The sequence below is a fragment of the Rattus rattus genome, chromosome 1, assembly GCF_011064425.1.
Source record: "Rattus rattus isolate New Zealand chromosome 1, Rrattus_CSIRO_v1, whole genome shotgun sequence".
In the NCBI taxonomy this organism is placed as follows: domain Eukaryota; kingdom Metazoa; phylum Chordata; class Mammalia; order Rodentia; family Muridae; genus Rattus; species Rattus rattus.
In genome coordinates, this window is record NC_046154.1 from 10,308,479 (window position 1) to 10,325,923 (window position 17,445).

At 43.9% G+C, this 17,445-nt stretch overlaps 1 protein-coding gene across 6 annotated transcripts in view; it reads right to left on the reverse strand.

The window, feature by feature from the left end:
• The window catches only part of Rere (arginine-glutamic acid dipeptide repeats), a 334,126-nt gene that overhangs the window by 174,881 nt on the left and 141,800 nt on the right, over positions 1-17,445 (reverse strand). For 5 of the 6 annotated variants that reach the window (XM_032894231.1, XM_032894239.1, XM_032894222.1 and 2 more), the window contains exons 3-4: positions 11,317-11,387; positions 3,363-3,488 (exon numbers count right to left, since the gene is read on the reverse strand). In XM_032894231.1, the coding sequence (XP_032750122.1) occupies positions 3,363-3,488; positions 11,317-11,387 (197 nt within the window). The remainder of the gene's footprint in view (positions 1-3,362; positions 3,489-11,316; positions 11,388-17,445) is intronic. The other variant, XM_032894248.1, reaches the window with a different exon arrangement.

Genomic DNA, 17,445 nt, shown 5'->3' on the forward strand with positions numbered 1-17,445 from the left:
GGACAATGGCAAATCAATGCTTTCCCAGTTTACTTTAATGTAGACGGATCTGTATTGCTGACAACAAGAAGTTAATCTGGGACATCAACACTACACTTCACATGACATGAATACCAACATTTAACTCTTTCCAGGCTGAGCAGGCTGTAACACACCTGAGTAGAACTAGTGTTAGATCTAGACAATGACCCAGATGCAGGGAACCTATAGCAGCCCTATGCTTCAGAAAGCACGCGGCTTTAACAGAACCACCAAAGGCCGGACGGCAAGCAGGACACCCTTTGTTCTTGGACTGGAGAGATGGCCCGCTCTTAAAAAAGACTGGAGTTGAGGTCCCAGCAGCACCCACAGTAGGCACATCATCTCTAACTCCACCTTCAGAGCACCTGCCACCCTCCCACACACACACACACACACACACACACACACACACACACACTCTCACACTCACTCTCTAACCTTTTGGTGAGCGTGGTATGTTGGTGTGTGCCTCTGGTCAAAGCTCATTGGGAGGCTGACAAGCTCAACAGTTAAGAAGCTGAGTAGCCCAATGAGACCCAGTCCCAATAATAACAACAGTGATATAACAATAAATGGTGCACAGGAACATATTTATGAACACCTGGAACAGTTAATGCCGATTGCCAATTTGAAGGATCTAGAATCACCTAGGGATACCCGCCTCTGGGATGTCTGAGAGTGATTATCTAGATGAGGACAACAGAAATGAGACGATAGCCCTGAATGTAGGCAACAGCATTCCAAGGGCTCCAGTCCCAGATTGCAGAAACGGGGTGGGGGTGGGTGGGGGGAAGAAGACAGAGAAAGCTGGCTGGGCACAGTCGTCAAGACTTTCCAACTACAATAAAGACACTCTCATGTAGGCCCTCCTTACAATGCTTTGGTCAGAGCATTGTCTCACAGCAGCATGTAGCATGTCCTTCAGAACATCCGGTAGAGGTCAAGGAGAGCAGCATGGGGTTAATGGAAAGACAAACCTGACACAAAGGAGCCGTGCTTTGGCCTGAGTGCCCCTCACTGCACAGAGGACAGAAAACCCCACACTCTGCCGGTGCATCAGCTGCCGGCTGCATATGCAGAGAAAGCTAAATTATGATGCAATGAATGTTATCCCCTAAAACTAAATAACAAAAATAGTCTGTTAGCAAAGCCGTCTAGTGCATCGTGAGAAGGAACATTAATGACATTGTCTGCAACCCTGTAATCAATTTTCTCTCCGAGCAGCTCTCTCATTACACTATTCTAGATCTGTGTGCCTGCAAAATTTATGGGGGCTCCACATGAGAATGGGGGTTCTGCCAACTGGATCCAGCAAGAATGACTTTGGCAGCATGAAACCATTAAAGACCAATCAATACAATTAGCCTTATGCAGCAGCATCTGACTCAAGGAAGACTGATCACCATGTTATCGACTCTTCTCCAATCTACACTGAGAATGCCATCCAAGGACTCCGCTAATAATGAATTTATTTAAATCCTCAGCGGATGCAGAAAAACAGCAATACTGATCATCACTAAGGCTAATATAGAAAGCTTACCAAATAATCAGTGTAAAATGGGCAAATTTAAAATCCTTTCAGCCAATCTCGGTGAGTACCACAGTAAATAAAAGAGTCTAAACTAACATCACATTGATCAGAGCAAATATATAAACCAGCCTGTAAGTAAACTGTATTTCTCGGATATATAAAAGAACGATATGTCTGACTGAAGCTTCACAAAGAAGCAGTCAGATGCACTGGTTTTGTCCCTGGAGGATGTAACTCTCCAGTGCTGAGGGTTTTACCCCCTGGATCAGGCTCTACCTTCCGCTGTGTGTGGTTATTACCTCAAGAATCCAAGGCTGCCATATGAATCCGCTGTGCTAGGGTCTGATTCCCTAGTGATTTCAGCAACCATCTAAACTGGCAGTGTTGTTTTAAGCATTCCTCCTGGTTCTGTTACACTTGAGGTGGAGATGGAGGAGTGGTAAACAAGTCTTACTCTACAGCCGCACTCAGTCCCAGTACTGAGACTCCAGGCATGTGCAGCCACACCCGGCTTATTATAATTACTGACAGCAATCTCTATGGGCGTGTTCTCCATTGCACACAAGGAGACAGCCCTATTCCCTTTTATACAGTGCACACCCTTACCAAGTGAATCTTCTGAAACAATGGCTTCTAAGCGCTCAGCTGGATTCTTTCTAAGCCTTCAAAAGCTCTCTCCTGCTAGCCCATCAAAACCTTGCCTAGTGCAGCCGCCAATCTTCTGAGACTTCAGCTCTATTTGACACCTCCATCTCTACCTCAGCACCACTCACATGTGCTCTCCGTGATGTCCCGCATCTTCTCACAAGAGTACGCTCTATACTCTCTACACTTCTTAGGAGGCACATGCATCCTGTCTACCTAGATCATACCGACATGCCAAAGGGTGCAGCTCAGGATTCTAATCCTCCTCACGAAGCACACCCACGCGCTATAAATGCACACAGAGTTCTTAGTGCCAGGACGGTGACCCTGCACTGCACCTAAATAACTGACCCTATATTACCAGTGTCTGGTACTGTCCCTGTGTATGTGAAATGACTACTCTCCTGTATTATTTTCTAGTTCAGTCTAATTGGGCTTCTTTAGTGATAGTCTTGGATGCTCCAGTCAAAACAATAAACACCTGTTAACATTCTAGAAATGTTACTATTAAAGTCCTCCGAAAAGATGCCAAGTGACACAGTCCACAAACGGGAAGCTACGGCACTTAGAAAAGCCGCCCTGGGCACCACCACTGCTCCTGCTGCATCTCACACTCATCTCTGCTCATCAAGCCGCAGATGGATTGCCAGGGCACAGCCAGGAGAGGCAGAGCCATCCTCAGTCTCAGTCCACTCAAGGGCCCCTTGACTAGTACTACAGAAAAGCCTCACTGTGTGTGAACAGCATTCTACACTGTGACCCCTGTGCAGGCAAAACAGTTTAGCTTTGTGGGCCTGGGGTCCCCAAAGAGCCTTGGGAAACACACATTCCACACTTGGACTTAAACTTACCCCCTTACCCCCATCTCAGTTGCCAACATCCATACTCGCTGCTGATTGCCAGCTCCTGCTCCTTGCAGCAGCCCAGCATGCTCTCTGCTGGTGCCAAAATACCCTCCACCGAGCCCACTCACGTCTGGACCTGTCCTAGAGGGGTAAGGTAAGTCCCGTATTGTGCTTCCTCTGTGCGTGTACTTATTACTCTTTTACAAACACATAGCATACAGCACACTTTTAAAGGGGCTCTGGGAAGGGAGGTAATGTCCTATTTTATACCCTATGGGATATAAAATACTGATAGCTTTTAAAAACGGGATTCTCCTTACCCCTACAGGCCCTCTCCCGGCTTCAGAAAGGTGCTGTGGTGGCTGTGATGCCACCGGCAGAGAGCATGCTGGGGGGTCACACAAAGCAGGAGCTGGAGATCTGCAACAGGCCTGGGAGTTGTGGACCTAAAAGAGAAAACAGTTTTAAGTTAAGGTGCCCAACACCTCCATCCTGGTTACTAGGGGCACTCAGCACACAAGCAGGTGTCCGCGAGGGTCCGTAAAGAGCAGAGCCACTGAAAATGTGTTCCCACGGTGGAGTTAACCTTCCCACACTTGTCAAAGCTGCTTTTTCATTTCAGTGTCAGCACCTGCATGGCCCTTCTGGCTCTGTATTTTAACCTGAGTCCATCTTAAGCGTATGGTGTGTGCCCCTCAAAATAACCAAGGTAATTCAGTGCCAAAGCACAGTGCAGGCTTGACTCATCCTAAAAGCAGCATTCCACGGTATCAGATACACGGAGAGAGAGAAAACCTGACTGACGGACAGACAGACACACTGAGCTTTCAGAAGAGCTTCTATGCACACGTGCATGAGGTCCTGCCGCCTCTTGCAGTCCCATGTCTACTTGTGCAAAGCTGAAGGGCAGACAGCAGCTTAGGACAGGACAGCAAGTGTACTGAATGGATTGGAATTTCCTCAAAATGTCCCAATAACTAACGGGGAACCCATATCAAGTTCACAAAAGCCATTTCTGCCAATAACAAAAAAAAAAAAAAAAAATCATCCCTGCAGCCACTTGGTGGTGGCATGCCACTAATCCCAACATCTGGGAGACAGGTGCAGGTGGACCTCTGAGTTTGCGGCCAGCCTGGTCGACATTCAAGTTCCAGGACAGTCAAGGCAGGACAGAGAAACCTTTCTCCATACTACTCCCCACAAATCAAGCTTATCACGTATGAGAAGCCTTTTGAAAAAGAAACCCTAAAAACACTAAAACCAGCGGAAGGATAAAAAGCAACTTCTGAAAGCCAGTACTGTCCCTTAAACACAAGAGACACCTCAGACAGAGCTCCAAGTTGCACCTTTCAAACAGTCAAGCACACACAGCTTATAAAAGCCCAACCTCTCCAATTTCATGTGGTGCTAAATGATCTTTAAAAAGAATCCACAAGACTCAAATACTTATAAGAACTTGTTGTATACAGTTATTTAAGAATTAATCAAGTAAGCTTTACTATTGCATCTGTTGGTATCTTACTACGTGTTGGGTGTTTTTTTAACTCATTTTCTGTGGAGTCTCTCCTTCTTACCACACCTCAGTAGATGGCTTTAGGAGACATAACCTCCATGACTCCAGGGCACAGTAAAGTCCAAGTAGAACACGCAACTGTGTGTAATACAGTCCAGTGTAGAGTGCAGTCAGCATTTTTTCACAATAAACAATAAAACAGAATATCTAATAAATCTCTTCTGTCAAGAATTCAATTAACCAAAATTCAAATTTAAGTATCAAATCCTCCATTCAAATTATGAGTTTAGGAACTTTTAAAAACTGGGGCTGGGGATTTAGCTCAGTGGTAGAGCGCTTACCTAGGAAGCGCAAGGCCCTGGGTTCGGTCCCCAGCTCCGAAAAAAAAGAACCAAAAAAAAAAAAAACCTAGGATAACAATTCTCGACACTTTGTTTTAAATATATAAACAGTTCAAGCAATTACAACATTCTAAGCATGTAAGAAAAACCAGTCTTTAAAGGCAACTTATTGATCATATAAATCAGAAAACACAGATTATATCTGAGCCAATTTGAGCTGATCATTAATACAAAGACCCAAATATATGTATGTGTGTGTACATATATATATATACACATATATATATAGTAAATTTCCAGTTATGAGGGTCATTTTTGAACAAGACTTCAGCAATATTCTTACACAGTAGACCTCTCGAAATATCATTGCCTCGAATTCTATAAGCCCACTGAGAAAAACTAGAATATGCAGTTTCCCACACTGAAAATTTTCATAAAGATAACATGTTCAATAAATTATATTTCAAGGTAAATATTTTAAAGAAATGCATACAATTAAGCAAAGTTTCAATTACTTCTTGACAGTCCTAAAATCCAACTAAATTAAGAGAAAATTAATTATCCAGCTTTGAAGTAACTACGCAGCATTAAAACTTTAGCTCCAAACAGCCTGGCCTGCCCACTGTTGACAGTGACACCTCTGAAGGGTGAGGAAACGGAGTGTGAGTTCTGAGATTGACTCCCGCAGCTTCATTTGATTTCTACTTCGGTGGATACTTCTCTGTCCGTTTCTGAATTGACATTCACATACACAAAAAGATGTGGCAACTGAAGAAAACATCTGAGATCTCTGTAATTAAAGAGCAGTGTGGCCAGCAACAGCCTCTATCTTCTCCCAACGCCACACAGGAGAATTTAACTCTAGCTCACACCTCTTGACTATAAAAACTACACGTGCTAAGACTGCATCCCTGTACATCTTGGTAGTAGTATATAACCAGAATCCCAATACCTAAGGACCTTAAAATTTTTTTAAAGCAAGTATGGGTGCCTTAAAAAAAGGAAGGCTCTAGAAGAAGAGTTTGGCACCGATTCATCTTCTTTACATTCTTTTGCCTATGCACAATACTAGACAATTCTTTAAACAAACGAAACAAATCACAACACAAGGAGACAAATGTCAGAAACGCCAACATCCAGAGGCAGACCCCATCCTAGACAATGTTCATGCTTGACTTTCCATCTAAATATGACCTACTTGCAAGGTCGCAAGCAAGAGAGTGTGCGTGTGTGTGTGTGTGTGTGTGTGTGTGTGTGTGTGTGTGTGTGTGTGTGTGTCCCCATCCCAACTAAGATCATCAAAGGCAGCAACTAATGGATCAGAAATGAGAATCAGAAAACCTGAAGTCAGAATTCACACTACCAACATGCTCAGCCTACCAACATTCACCTCAGCCCAGAACAACACATCCCGATCCTGAATTACACAAGCTCGAGTTGATAGATTTCTGGTCCCACCCCATATCACTGAAAAGAAGGCTCTAATGTGATATTGGCCTGCCGCTAAAACGAGTAAGCATTTCCCAGATGCCCGTGCATTGTATATCCATGTACAATCACAACAGCCAAATAGGACTAGAACAGCCGTACCCAGTACAGAAGTCCGCTAAGTCACCGGTGCAGAGCCGCAGCTGACGGTCAACTCCCTGCGGTTCTCTCCTACTGCACTGTCAGGGATGCAGGAATAAAACGCTATGGGCGATAAAAGTGTTTTGGAGTGGCTTCTGAATACTAGAGCTCAAAGAGAAATTCCAACCCTGCCTCCCAAAGCCGCTCAAACATAACAGGAAAATACATAGCAAGGTATGACATGATCTAAGGTAACTAGCAGCTGGAAGTCCTTGGTTATTCCATAGTCAGAGCCATGAGAATGGCTGCTGTGTGGTAGACAGAGAATGCAACACCATGTTCCTCCATCCACAGTTCAGGTCACTCAACGAACAAGTCACCGGAATACGGTTAATAATGTTAAGGTGTATTTAGACAAGGTTTAATCTTAGAAATGAGATTTCCTGTTTTACAATGAGCTGATGGGGTTTACCTAACGTACTCTCTGCGATAATCACAGATCCTTCCCGGGGATTTTATTTGGTATACATAATCCAACAACTGCCCAATCTCGGGAACCCACACCATCCTTGTGTGTAAGGTAAAGTATGGACGACAGCCACATGAGCTCCCACGGCTCTCATTCCCATCATTAACAGAGCTAGGAATAAACAAACTGTGGTCAGTCACTACAACAGCAACTCCCCTCTCACGACTGAACGGTGAGTCAAAACTCACTTCAACAGTGCACCCTGTTAACTTTCTCAGAATCCACAATTACTTCTATGTAGAAATTATTTCATGTATACTTAAGACTTGAGATTATAGAATATTAATATTTTTACTAAAAACAAGTACTCCTTTCAGAACAGGAAAGTTATGTCTTCCTCTCTATCAATCCTATCCGGTGTTCTCCAAAAATGGCTGATGATCAATAACACCACAAACTCCACCACTCGAATGTACGGTTGCCGAAGTGTGCTCGAATAGTGTGTGCTTCCTCAGTGCCCTGGGTTGGGCTCAACAAAGCTCATAACAAGTTCCCAACAAATGCTGGTGGGAGGGCTGGTCGTGAACGTTCCTTACCAACTCTGGGATAGAGTACACCTTAATAATCAAAACAAGGGGCTGGGGATTTAGCTCAGTGGTAGAGCGCTTACCTAGGAAGCGCAAGGCCCTGGGTTCGGTCCCCAGCTCCGAAAAAAAGAACCAAAAAAAAAAAAAATAATAATAATCAAAACAAAACCATCGAAAGACCAGACGCATAAAGTGACCTTGGAACCCTCTGGAAGGAAAAGTTGAAGGTGTTATTCCAGGTCCTTTTGGTCCATTCAATCTAGCCCAAGTGGACCCACCCTTCCCAGAGAGCGGAATAATCTAGAACCTAGCTGAGAGGAGTGAGTCGTGGGCGGACATAGAGGGAGTGGCTACACTAGCACCCTCTGGGCCTTCTGCTTTCTCATCTGCTCATGCAGGCTGGCTGGCCCCTGCTGGCAACAACCTTACTATCATAAATGCAGTACCTGATTTACCCTTTCAGCCCCTCTGTCGACTACCGTAAAGCCTCAGTTTCCCCCAATTCAGAGAAATGAATACTTTCAGGCCAGGTCAACAAATACCCACAATCCTATCTCCATCATCACTGCTTCAAGGAAGAGTCACTGCTTGAAATCAGTTCTGAAAACTATGGTACGAAGCATCTTTCTATAATGATGGCCTTGCCTCCTGCCTGTATGTCAGCACACGCTGTCCATTCACCTCGTCTACTTCTTCCATGAACAATTCTAATTTGCATATTTAAACAAAACTAGTTTTCTTGGCTTGGAACTAAGTTAACTATATGAATATAACATAAAAGAACCAATGTTTCCCAGCAGAACACATAATTTACTTCCCTTGAGAATTCTGCCTTCAGAGTATTTCTCCCTTGGAGCCCCTCCCCGTCTCCACTCTTGGGAGTTCTCACTTTTCTTAAATTAACCTGTTTGTTCCCAAAACCAAACACAATGGAGAGGAGGGAGGGGAGAACACTAACCTTCCAGACCTGGCTCAGTTTGGAGCCTGCTGCTCTGCGGCACCATGGCCTCCAGCCAGCCCTGTGAGAGTGGGCTGTAAATGTACCTGGCAGTGTAGACGGCAGAGCCTTGTGTGTTCTGACGATGAACTACTTGCTAAGGCAGAGGCCAGAGAGCTCATCCCGTAGACAAGATGACCACAAAAGTTGTACATATTTGGACACTTCTGAGAATAAGGAACATGGCTGTTTGCATAGCCTGGCATGCTCTACATGCCACAAACTCTGGAGAGACACCCAAGCAAGGCCAAAAAAACAATCCAGTGTTCACACACTGAACGAGCTCATAAAACACTACCCAAGGCTTTCAGAGTTCAACACACAATCATTCTGGTCTAATTGACTAGTCCATGGCTCTAGCCCCCATGACTCCATTCACTGGCTTTACTGTCTTTAGCAGTATCACCATAGAGCATCCCACAGTGCTCCTACAACCTCAGCACACACCTTATTTATACTCCAAACCCTACCACAGCACAGGACTGTTATGCTGAGGGAACACAGCTCCTAAAACAACCCCAGGCCAAAGGAGAAAAACATTGTGTCGTGCAATACCTCAAAGCTAATTCTCCTTTTAAAGCTATTTTATTCTTCTGCTTTGCCATGTTGTTTGCTATGGGCAAAATCAACTCCAATCTCTTCTTTTTTAAACTCAGGGGAGAGGGAGGGGGAGGGGAAGAAGGAGAGGGAGGACAGGGAGAGGGGGTAGAGGGAGAGGGAGAAAGAGAGGGAGAGGCAGAGGAAGGGAGGGAGGGAGGGAGGGAAGGAAGGAAAGAAGGAAGGAAGCTTATTCCCACTGCTTGCCTATTTCTCCTATACCCTGGGTCAGCTAGAGGAAAAAGTCAAGATTGTTCTCACCCCTTATAATCTTTTCCTAAGAGGTACACAGAACTGAGGAAGGAGGAAAAACATCTTTCTCCTAGGAGCAAATATTTCATCATCTCTAATATTTTTATATGACAATGAATATGGAATCTCAAAGAGAAACACACGAAAGACTATGTGGTTTAAAAAGGAACGGAAACATGCTGCACCCTATGCCCCACTTGCTTTTGCAGTTAGCATGAATGTTTTAACACTGACAGCAGAAGCTTCGGCGGTTACTGCTGTTAAACGATTACCGCACCTCAGCAGGAACCTCTGCTGAGACAGCCACTCTCACGCAGTAATCAACATGTCTATAAGAAATACTGACCAAACATGAGAGTGTGCACTCGGGGGGTGGGGGGCCACGAAGGGGCTCAGAATCTGATGGGACTCTAAAACAAAATTCTTTATCATTTTATTTCATAGCTATATATTCTCCATGGTGCACTGGTACTTGGTTCAGCAAAATCCCACACACAGATAACACACACAGAAAGAGCAGCAGCTGCAGCCTCTACCAGAATAAACCTCTTCTGGAAACAAGGCCACCTCCCAAAGTTTCAGGTATCAGGCAGTATCTGCAAAAAAAAATCCTTGTAAAGAAAACATTTCCAAAAATGGCAAAAATTCACATTGCTAAGAAAACTAAATAGGAAACATTTGATTTAAAAGACAAAGCTGCAAGGCCACTTTGCACAACAGACAGGGACCTTAGAAGCAGTCCAAACAGAACAAATCTTACAAGTGAGTGCACAACTGGCCTGCTTTGCTGCCTTAGTTCTGTGAACTGAAACATCACAAACGTGTGTGAGCACAAACACTCTCAAGTAATGACGCTATTTGGGAAATATGGCATCCACAGATACAAAGACAATACATTTGCTACGAAGTTAGACTCAGGGTTACTTTGCATTGTAGGCTGTGGCTCACATGGGTTAAAGGATCCCATTCTAAGATCACAATGTTTCACAGTTCACAAGGATATTGCTTCAACATTATTTTACACGTTATCTGTGTGAGGGAAAGACAGTAATAGTGATGTTTAACTGTGTTGCATGAAATAAGAGAAATCTTTGAAAAATCAGAATATTAATGCTGAAGAACAGGTAAACACATGGGTGTGAGGTACACATATGTACACAATACTGAGCCAAGAAAACAGGGGTTGGGAGGGGGGTGTCTGTCTGTGCAGCAGTGCTGTCCTGGAACCACCTGCCTCTGTCTCTCAGCACTGGGATTAAATGTATGTGTCACCTCACACGGCCTGAGCGTGTTTGTTTTACAAACACCCAGGGATTTACTTTGAGCCCAAAGTGTGCCTAAGAACGGTCTACAAGCAAAGATTTTGTCAGGAGCACTATCCAGACAGCCTTAATCCTAGGCTAAACTCCTTTCTCCCAAATTCGGCTCCTGGGAGACCCTTAAAACTGGACATGATATATAATACATACCCACCATCAGAGCGAAACTACAGTGGCCCCCGGAAACCAGCATCTGGTTCACCTTTTCTAGGCATTAATCAATAACCTTGCTCCAGGCTCTTAAGAATAGCTAAAAGCAAGGAAAGCACTTGAGACGCTAGCGAGAACCTGAGCCTGTCACAACAGCTACTAAAGGAGTAAGGACTTCAGAAACACTGTGTGTCACAGCAGAAAAGCATTCCCACCATGGACAAGCCACACTGAACACATTACTCCAGTGCACAGCCCAGAGGCAGATAGCACTGTCCCACTCCGGTTAACACACCAGTGGATACGCAGTGAGAAGCAATCAAAGATGTCAGCCTGGGGGGGCGAATAAAGAGATGGGGAGGGACAGAAGGAGGAAGAGAAGAGAAGAGAAGAGAAGAGAAGAGAAGAGAAGAGAAGAGAAGAGAAGAGAAGAGAAGAGAAGAGAAGAGAAGGTAAGGCAGAACATGGGAAAATGCTTACCAGTTTGAAGTCTTGGATGCTGCAGATGAAATACGGTGTGTTTGGCCGCCGACTCTCGATATACACGCAGTCTTGAAAAGAAAAAGGAAGTTTTTTTAAAAAGTAGCCATAGACAAGACTTTTAAGACCATAAATAAATAATGCATAAATAAATAGCTAGGTAAGTGAATACATAAACACATCAATGACAAGGCAAGTACCTTTTAATAGTAAAAACATTCCTCTGGGTAATAAACATTAAATTATAGATAGCATTAAGGTAATGGTTCTTTCTAAACATGCCTCTGATCGTTTACAAAAAACCTAATAAAAGTCTCAATGATTCTGTTCAGAGAAAGAAAGCTCTACAAAACTACCCATATCCAGATGGAGAACTTTAGGTAACAGAATTACTTAACTAAAAATTACACATCAAGCTGGGCAGTAGTGGCAAATGCAGAATTCAGGAGGCGGAGGCAGGGGGATCTCTGACTTTGAGGCCAGCCTGGTCTACAGAGTGAGTTCCAGGTCAGTCAAAGTTACACAGAGAAACCCTGTTTCAAAAGCAACAAACAAACAAAAAACAAAAAACAAAACAAAACAAAATTACACATCAAGACAGGTATGTGGCACTTGCCTGTATTCCTGCCTCTGGGAGGACAGAGGGAAGGAGGCACACACTTTAAAGCAAATCAAAAATCTTTTAGACACATTCTTTGGAAAGAGAAACAGCTTTGCCACATGCTACTTCATTTTCAGTAAGTATTTTTTGAGGAAGATACTTGAAAACTCAGCCTTGAACATACTGCCAACAATAACCACAGCTTTATAGGATGAAAGCTATTTGGTGCCTATGGATAATTTACTATCAAGTTATTTCTTGACTGAAAACCAAAGCAGCCAATCAAATACGGAATGAAGTAAAGCAAAGATTTTCTTCAGAAAGAAGAGCAGAGCACGTTCCTCAATCACACTGGACGTGGCCATGCTTGGACAATTATTTTTGACATTTACATCAGCTGAAGGGTAAAAGGCTGCTTTTAAAAACTGCCTGTTAAGACGTATTTTTTAAAATTGCCTGTAAGACAATTATTCACCAAGAAGTAAAAGTTTCCCAGTTACCAAATCTGGAAGTGGGACAGTAATGCCTACAGATACAAAAGCCAATCATCACATCTTCTCCCCTGCCCTTCAGAACGTGCATCTGTAAGAACAATTGCTTTCTGGCAACTTGGGCAAAGCCGGTATTTCAACTCCACATACTTAAGAGCCGAGACATTAAATGGAGCCACAGAGCCATTTCAGAAAGAGAAGGAACATGAGTCTATGGAGGTTTCAGAATTCCCCTGACTGATCTCTCAGATGAGAGAGCATGAACCCCTGAAGGCCCATACCAATGTGGATCAGGATGAGTTACCCAGGGTCGCAGAAGGTAACGACCTCTGCTGCTGCACTTAGGCATCTCCAGTGACACTCTCCCCACAATGGCTAAGGCTTTTCTTCACACCCCTTGTTTGTTACAAAAGAGCAGCAGCACAAATCTCCACAGAGAAGCTGCGGCTCTCTCTGGGCACTGGTGTGGCTCACAGAACTGTAATCTCACCGCTCAGCAGAGGACCGTAAGACCCGCCTCAAAATTTAATACAATTTTGGAATAGGCCCAAAATTCTTAATTTCCATGTTGTAGACCTACTAATGCAGCACCAGTAGTTCAACTCTCCAGGCAGCGATTACATACTCACTCACCTAAGCACAGAGGGAGAAAGGCAATCTATGCCTTTCTCCTTCCTGTCTCCTTCCACAAAGCCACACTTCCTTTCTTTTTAAATTAAGCTGCTTGTTCATTTCCTTAAAAACAATCACGACAACTTCCTAAGTGAGGTCCAAAGATTGGTTCCCACAAAATCCACCTCCTCCCCTGGGATAAATCCTCCAAAAGAAATACCAATTCATCTGCGTGCTCTGTGACAACCCTATTCTTTCTTTATTCTACCAGTTTTGAGCACATATAGCTTACAACTAATTATGAAGTGCAGAAGAGGTAAGACTTCTTGTGGCTCCTCTGTAAAGGAGTAGTAAGCACTCCTTAGCAATTCACAATCCCCATCATCTGGCAGTCAAGTGGTTTGCACTCCTCCCCCTCCTCCTCCCTCCCCCTCCTCTTCACCATCTCCAGAGTTCTGAAATAGCACAACAACAATCCAAGACTAATGTATGCCACTGGTGTGCCCAAGGTCCGACAGACCGGACAAATGTGGGACACTGAGTCCCCATTATATCACAGAGAAAGGCTTTATGTACCACAGACCCTCTTACTCTGGAGTGCAAAGCACTACTGATTTATATACTAACAAGTCTCCATCATCAGCTGTGCTGCCCTGCTCACACAGCATTCCAGAACTTCAGAGATGGAGGCAGGGCGATCAAGTGTTCAAGGTCAGCCTTGAACAAACAGTGAGTCCAAGAGTAGTCAGAACTCTATGTTTTTCTGCTTCAATAACTCTACCCCCTGTAATCCCCCCAAAGAGCTTTCCAGAGAAAGGAGAGAAGAGTTATGTCCTGCTATAACTGGACTCAGGAAATGTTCATCTCTAACACACCAAGGCAGGACATCTAAGAGAGAAGAAAAAGGGCGACTGTTGCCCCCCGCCCCCCGTATTCCAAATTCTACTGGACCTGACACGCATAGACTAAAGAATGGCTGCCCAAGGGAAAGGCTACCACTTGAGGGAACAGCCTGAAAGCTGACCTATAGAATTACCACATAGAAGGCATCTTTTATCTTTATAATTTAAATAATTACCACAGCAAACCACACTGATACAAAGCTGTGAATTTACAAAATGATTTCAATATACAGGAGGGTGTCTGTAGGACCTATACTGTATCAGAATCTCAGTATGCTGTGACATGTATGTGAGGCAGGTAAGATCACTCTCAGAGGGGTTGGGGGTTTAGCTCAGCGGTAGAGAGCTTGCCTAGGAAGCACGAGGCCCTGGGTTCGGTACCCAGCTCCGAAAAAAAAACAAAGAACCAAAGAAAAAAGATCACTCTCAGAGCAGGCAACAACAGATTCTGTGGACATTAAGAATAATAAATCATGGGGTTGGGGATTTAGCTCAGTGGTAGAGCGCTTGCCTAGCAAGCGCAAGGCCCTGGGTTCAGTCTCCACCTCTGAAAAATAGAAAAGAAAAAAAAATAATAATAATAAATCATGGATCACATAAGTTAAATATTTTTCCAAGCTTAGTTAAATTTATCATTCAGGGTGGGTAATGTTCTGCTTTAACCAGATTTAGCTAATGTATTTTTTGTTTTTTAAATGATTTTTAATGGCTTATTTATTTTATTTTACCTGCATTGGTGTCTTACCTACATGTGCTGGGTCCCCTAGAACTAAAGTTACAGTTAGTTGTGAGCTGCCGTGTGGTGCTGGAAGGAGGAGCAGCCAGGTTCTGAGCCACTGCGCCACCTCTCCAGCCCTGCTAGAGCGTTTTTAAAATAAGAATGAAACATTACTAGAGAGTTAAATTTTTTTCTTCCTATAAAACAGAATGACCCATCTTAAGACAATGTACTCACAAAGACAAGACAGACAGACAGAGAGAAAGAGGAGAGTGTACTCTGGGAAATACAATTTTCTTTTAATGCTCTTTCTGTTATGCTACTCCACCCCATGCACCAAAAATGTTAAACTGAGTCATTACAAGTATTTTCTCTCTGGTCTCATTAATCAAACAGCTTATTTAATTAAACAATTTACATAAATGTTTATAGCTAGCATAAAACCATTTATTTTGTTTTTATTTGTAGATCCTTCTGTTTGTTTTTGCAGGACTTGGGGATCTAACCTAGGGCCTTGTGCACGCTAGACAAACCAAACTCTACTTCTAGCCCCAAAGTAGTTCATTTAAAAAGGCAAAGTTAAGAACGATGTCAAAAATCCACAGATGGAATGCGTGAGCCCAGAAACCTTCTAAGTCAAAGTGATTTGGCAAGACTATCGTGCAACTTCTGAAAGCATGGCTCCTCTAAAAGCTGATTGGTTCTAAGACTGATTTAGTCAACTGAACTGATAGTCCTCAGAGTGACAGCCTGAAGCCAACAGAAGCACTACAGACACCTTTTGTTTTAAATGTTGAAAGCCCCTCATCTTTGTTGCTAAAAGCAGCAACTCTGAGCAGACAATGCTATCCATTAAATGCACAATGCACATTTTCAAAATCACTCACAGGAAAGCAGGCATTCACCAGAACGAGCCAACAGTTGCTGTGGGGCAAATATACATTGTTTTAATCTTAAAATCAGCATGCCTGAAATGGGCCAGAAAAAAATAAATGAGGCTATTGTCACCACTATCAATTATTCTGAAAAACAAAGGATAACTACTGTTTTCTTTAGCAGGGATGTCTGGAAATGAGACGTGTTTGTACTGTTTTATACTTTAACACCAAGTCTCTGCACAGAAGCAGATTACACAGTGATACAGTGTCACTTGAAATGCTCGTGACCAGGAGCATCAAAACCCATGATATGGGAGATGATACTGAGCAGGGATATTTCTGGTTGTTTCTCACAACCTCAACATTGCTTTGTGTCCAAGAATCAATGCTGCCATCTGCAAACAGAGCCCTCACTGAGCTGAAGAGGGAAGTCAGCCAAACAGGAAGGCAAATTCTCAAGGCAAAGAAAAGCCTCTCCTTTTCCAAAGTCAGCAAACCAGCAGGTTTATGTAAATCGAGCAGGGAAGCAAGTTCCTCCAGGGTAAAAATCATAGCCTGCCACATCAGGCAGCCTGTCATTGCGTACACAAAGCACCTATCAGCATCTGTCCTGACAGTCTCATCGCTAAGCAGAGTGGACACTTATTTCACCCCCTAATTTAGTAAGCAGTCTGTGAGCCCTAGCATTAAAGCTATGTTACACTACACAGGCAGTGTTCAGCCACTGCTCTGCCCCATGCAGAATCTTCCCTCCATCAATGTGTTCCCACCTATTAATCTTTGAAATACTCTCTCATCCCCTTGCAAAGAATGGCAGTGCCACTCTAATAGAATTTCAAATAGAAAACCCTTTCCTTGTGAACAAAGCCCTTCTCCCAGAGAGCCTTTCAGAGGCAGTGTTGGCTGGGTAGCCCGGCAGTGGGCACGGGAAGCCGACCCTCAGGCACCCGCTCTTCTTTCATTTCTCTTCGACGCTAGCTCCATCCCTGACCCTCAGAACCATTCCACAACGTGACAGTGAGCTGGTAAACTATTGCAAAAGTAAGTCTGAAAGTATCTCTCTAGATAACACAAGTGTTTGCCAATCCCAGCGGGGGGGGGGGGGGGGGGGGGGCGGGCGGGGGCGCACTGGAGGGCACGCAGTTCTATTATTCTCTACCTCACTCTCTTGAGACAGCAGCACTCCTTGAACCTGGAGCTCGGCTTGCTAGAAAACAACTCCAATCCTGGTGTCTGGACCCAGACCAGAAGCACTGGTACACTGTGGGCTCCAGCAAGCCACCTCTACCGTCACCATCCTCAACACAGCCAATGCCAGCTGCACTGTTGGCTTCCACCACGAGATCCACTTCCTCAGGGAAGACACTCAGAGCTTCTCTGAGGAGCAAGTAAAGGAAAAAATGAACTTAGGAGTTACAGGACCCTAACCAAACACTAAAAAGAACACGAAACATTCTGTCACAGGTGGAAAGGGGCTGGCTCTCGGCTGTCTTCTAGAGAGAAGAGCGTGGCAGTATGTGAGAGCAGTGGACAGCTTCAGAGGGAGAGACAATACCTTCCCGATCATTTCCTTAGCTTTTGATTTGAACTCTGTCAACCATCACCAAATTTGATGGAATCATCTTGATAAACTCAGTGGAAGGAAAAACCAGTCAGGATCAGCGGCTCCATTGTCTACAAACTTCTTGGTAACTGAATCTGCATACTGAAATGTCTATCAGTTCTAATGCTGCAAGTTCACAGGGACTCTTGTCCACATAGAAAAGCATGGTGAAGGAGAATGGGAAAGAAGATTATAATAAACCAAAGTGTTTTCAAATTTAGACATGTCTCTTTTCTAGATATCAGGAAGTCTTCCAGTACATTAAACTCTCTAAGACTGGGCTGGCGAGACAGCTCAGTTGGGAAATGCTTTCTTTGCAAATAC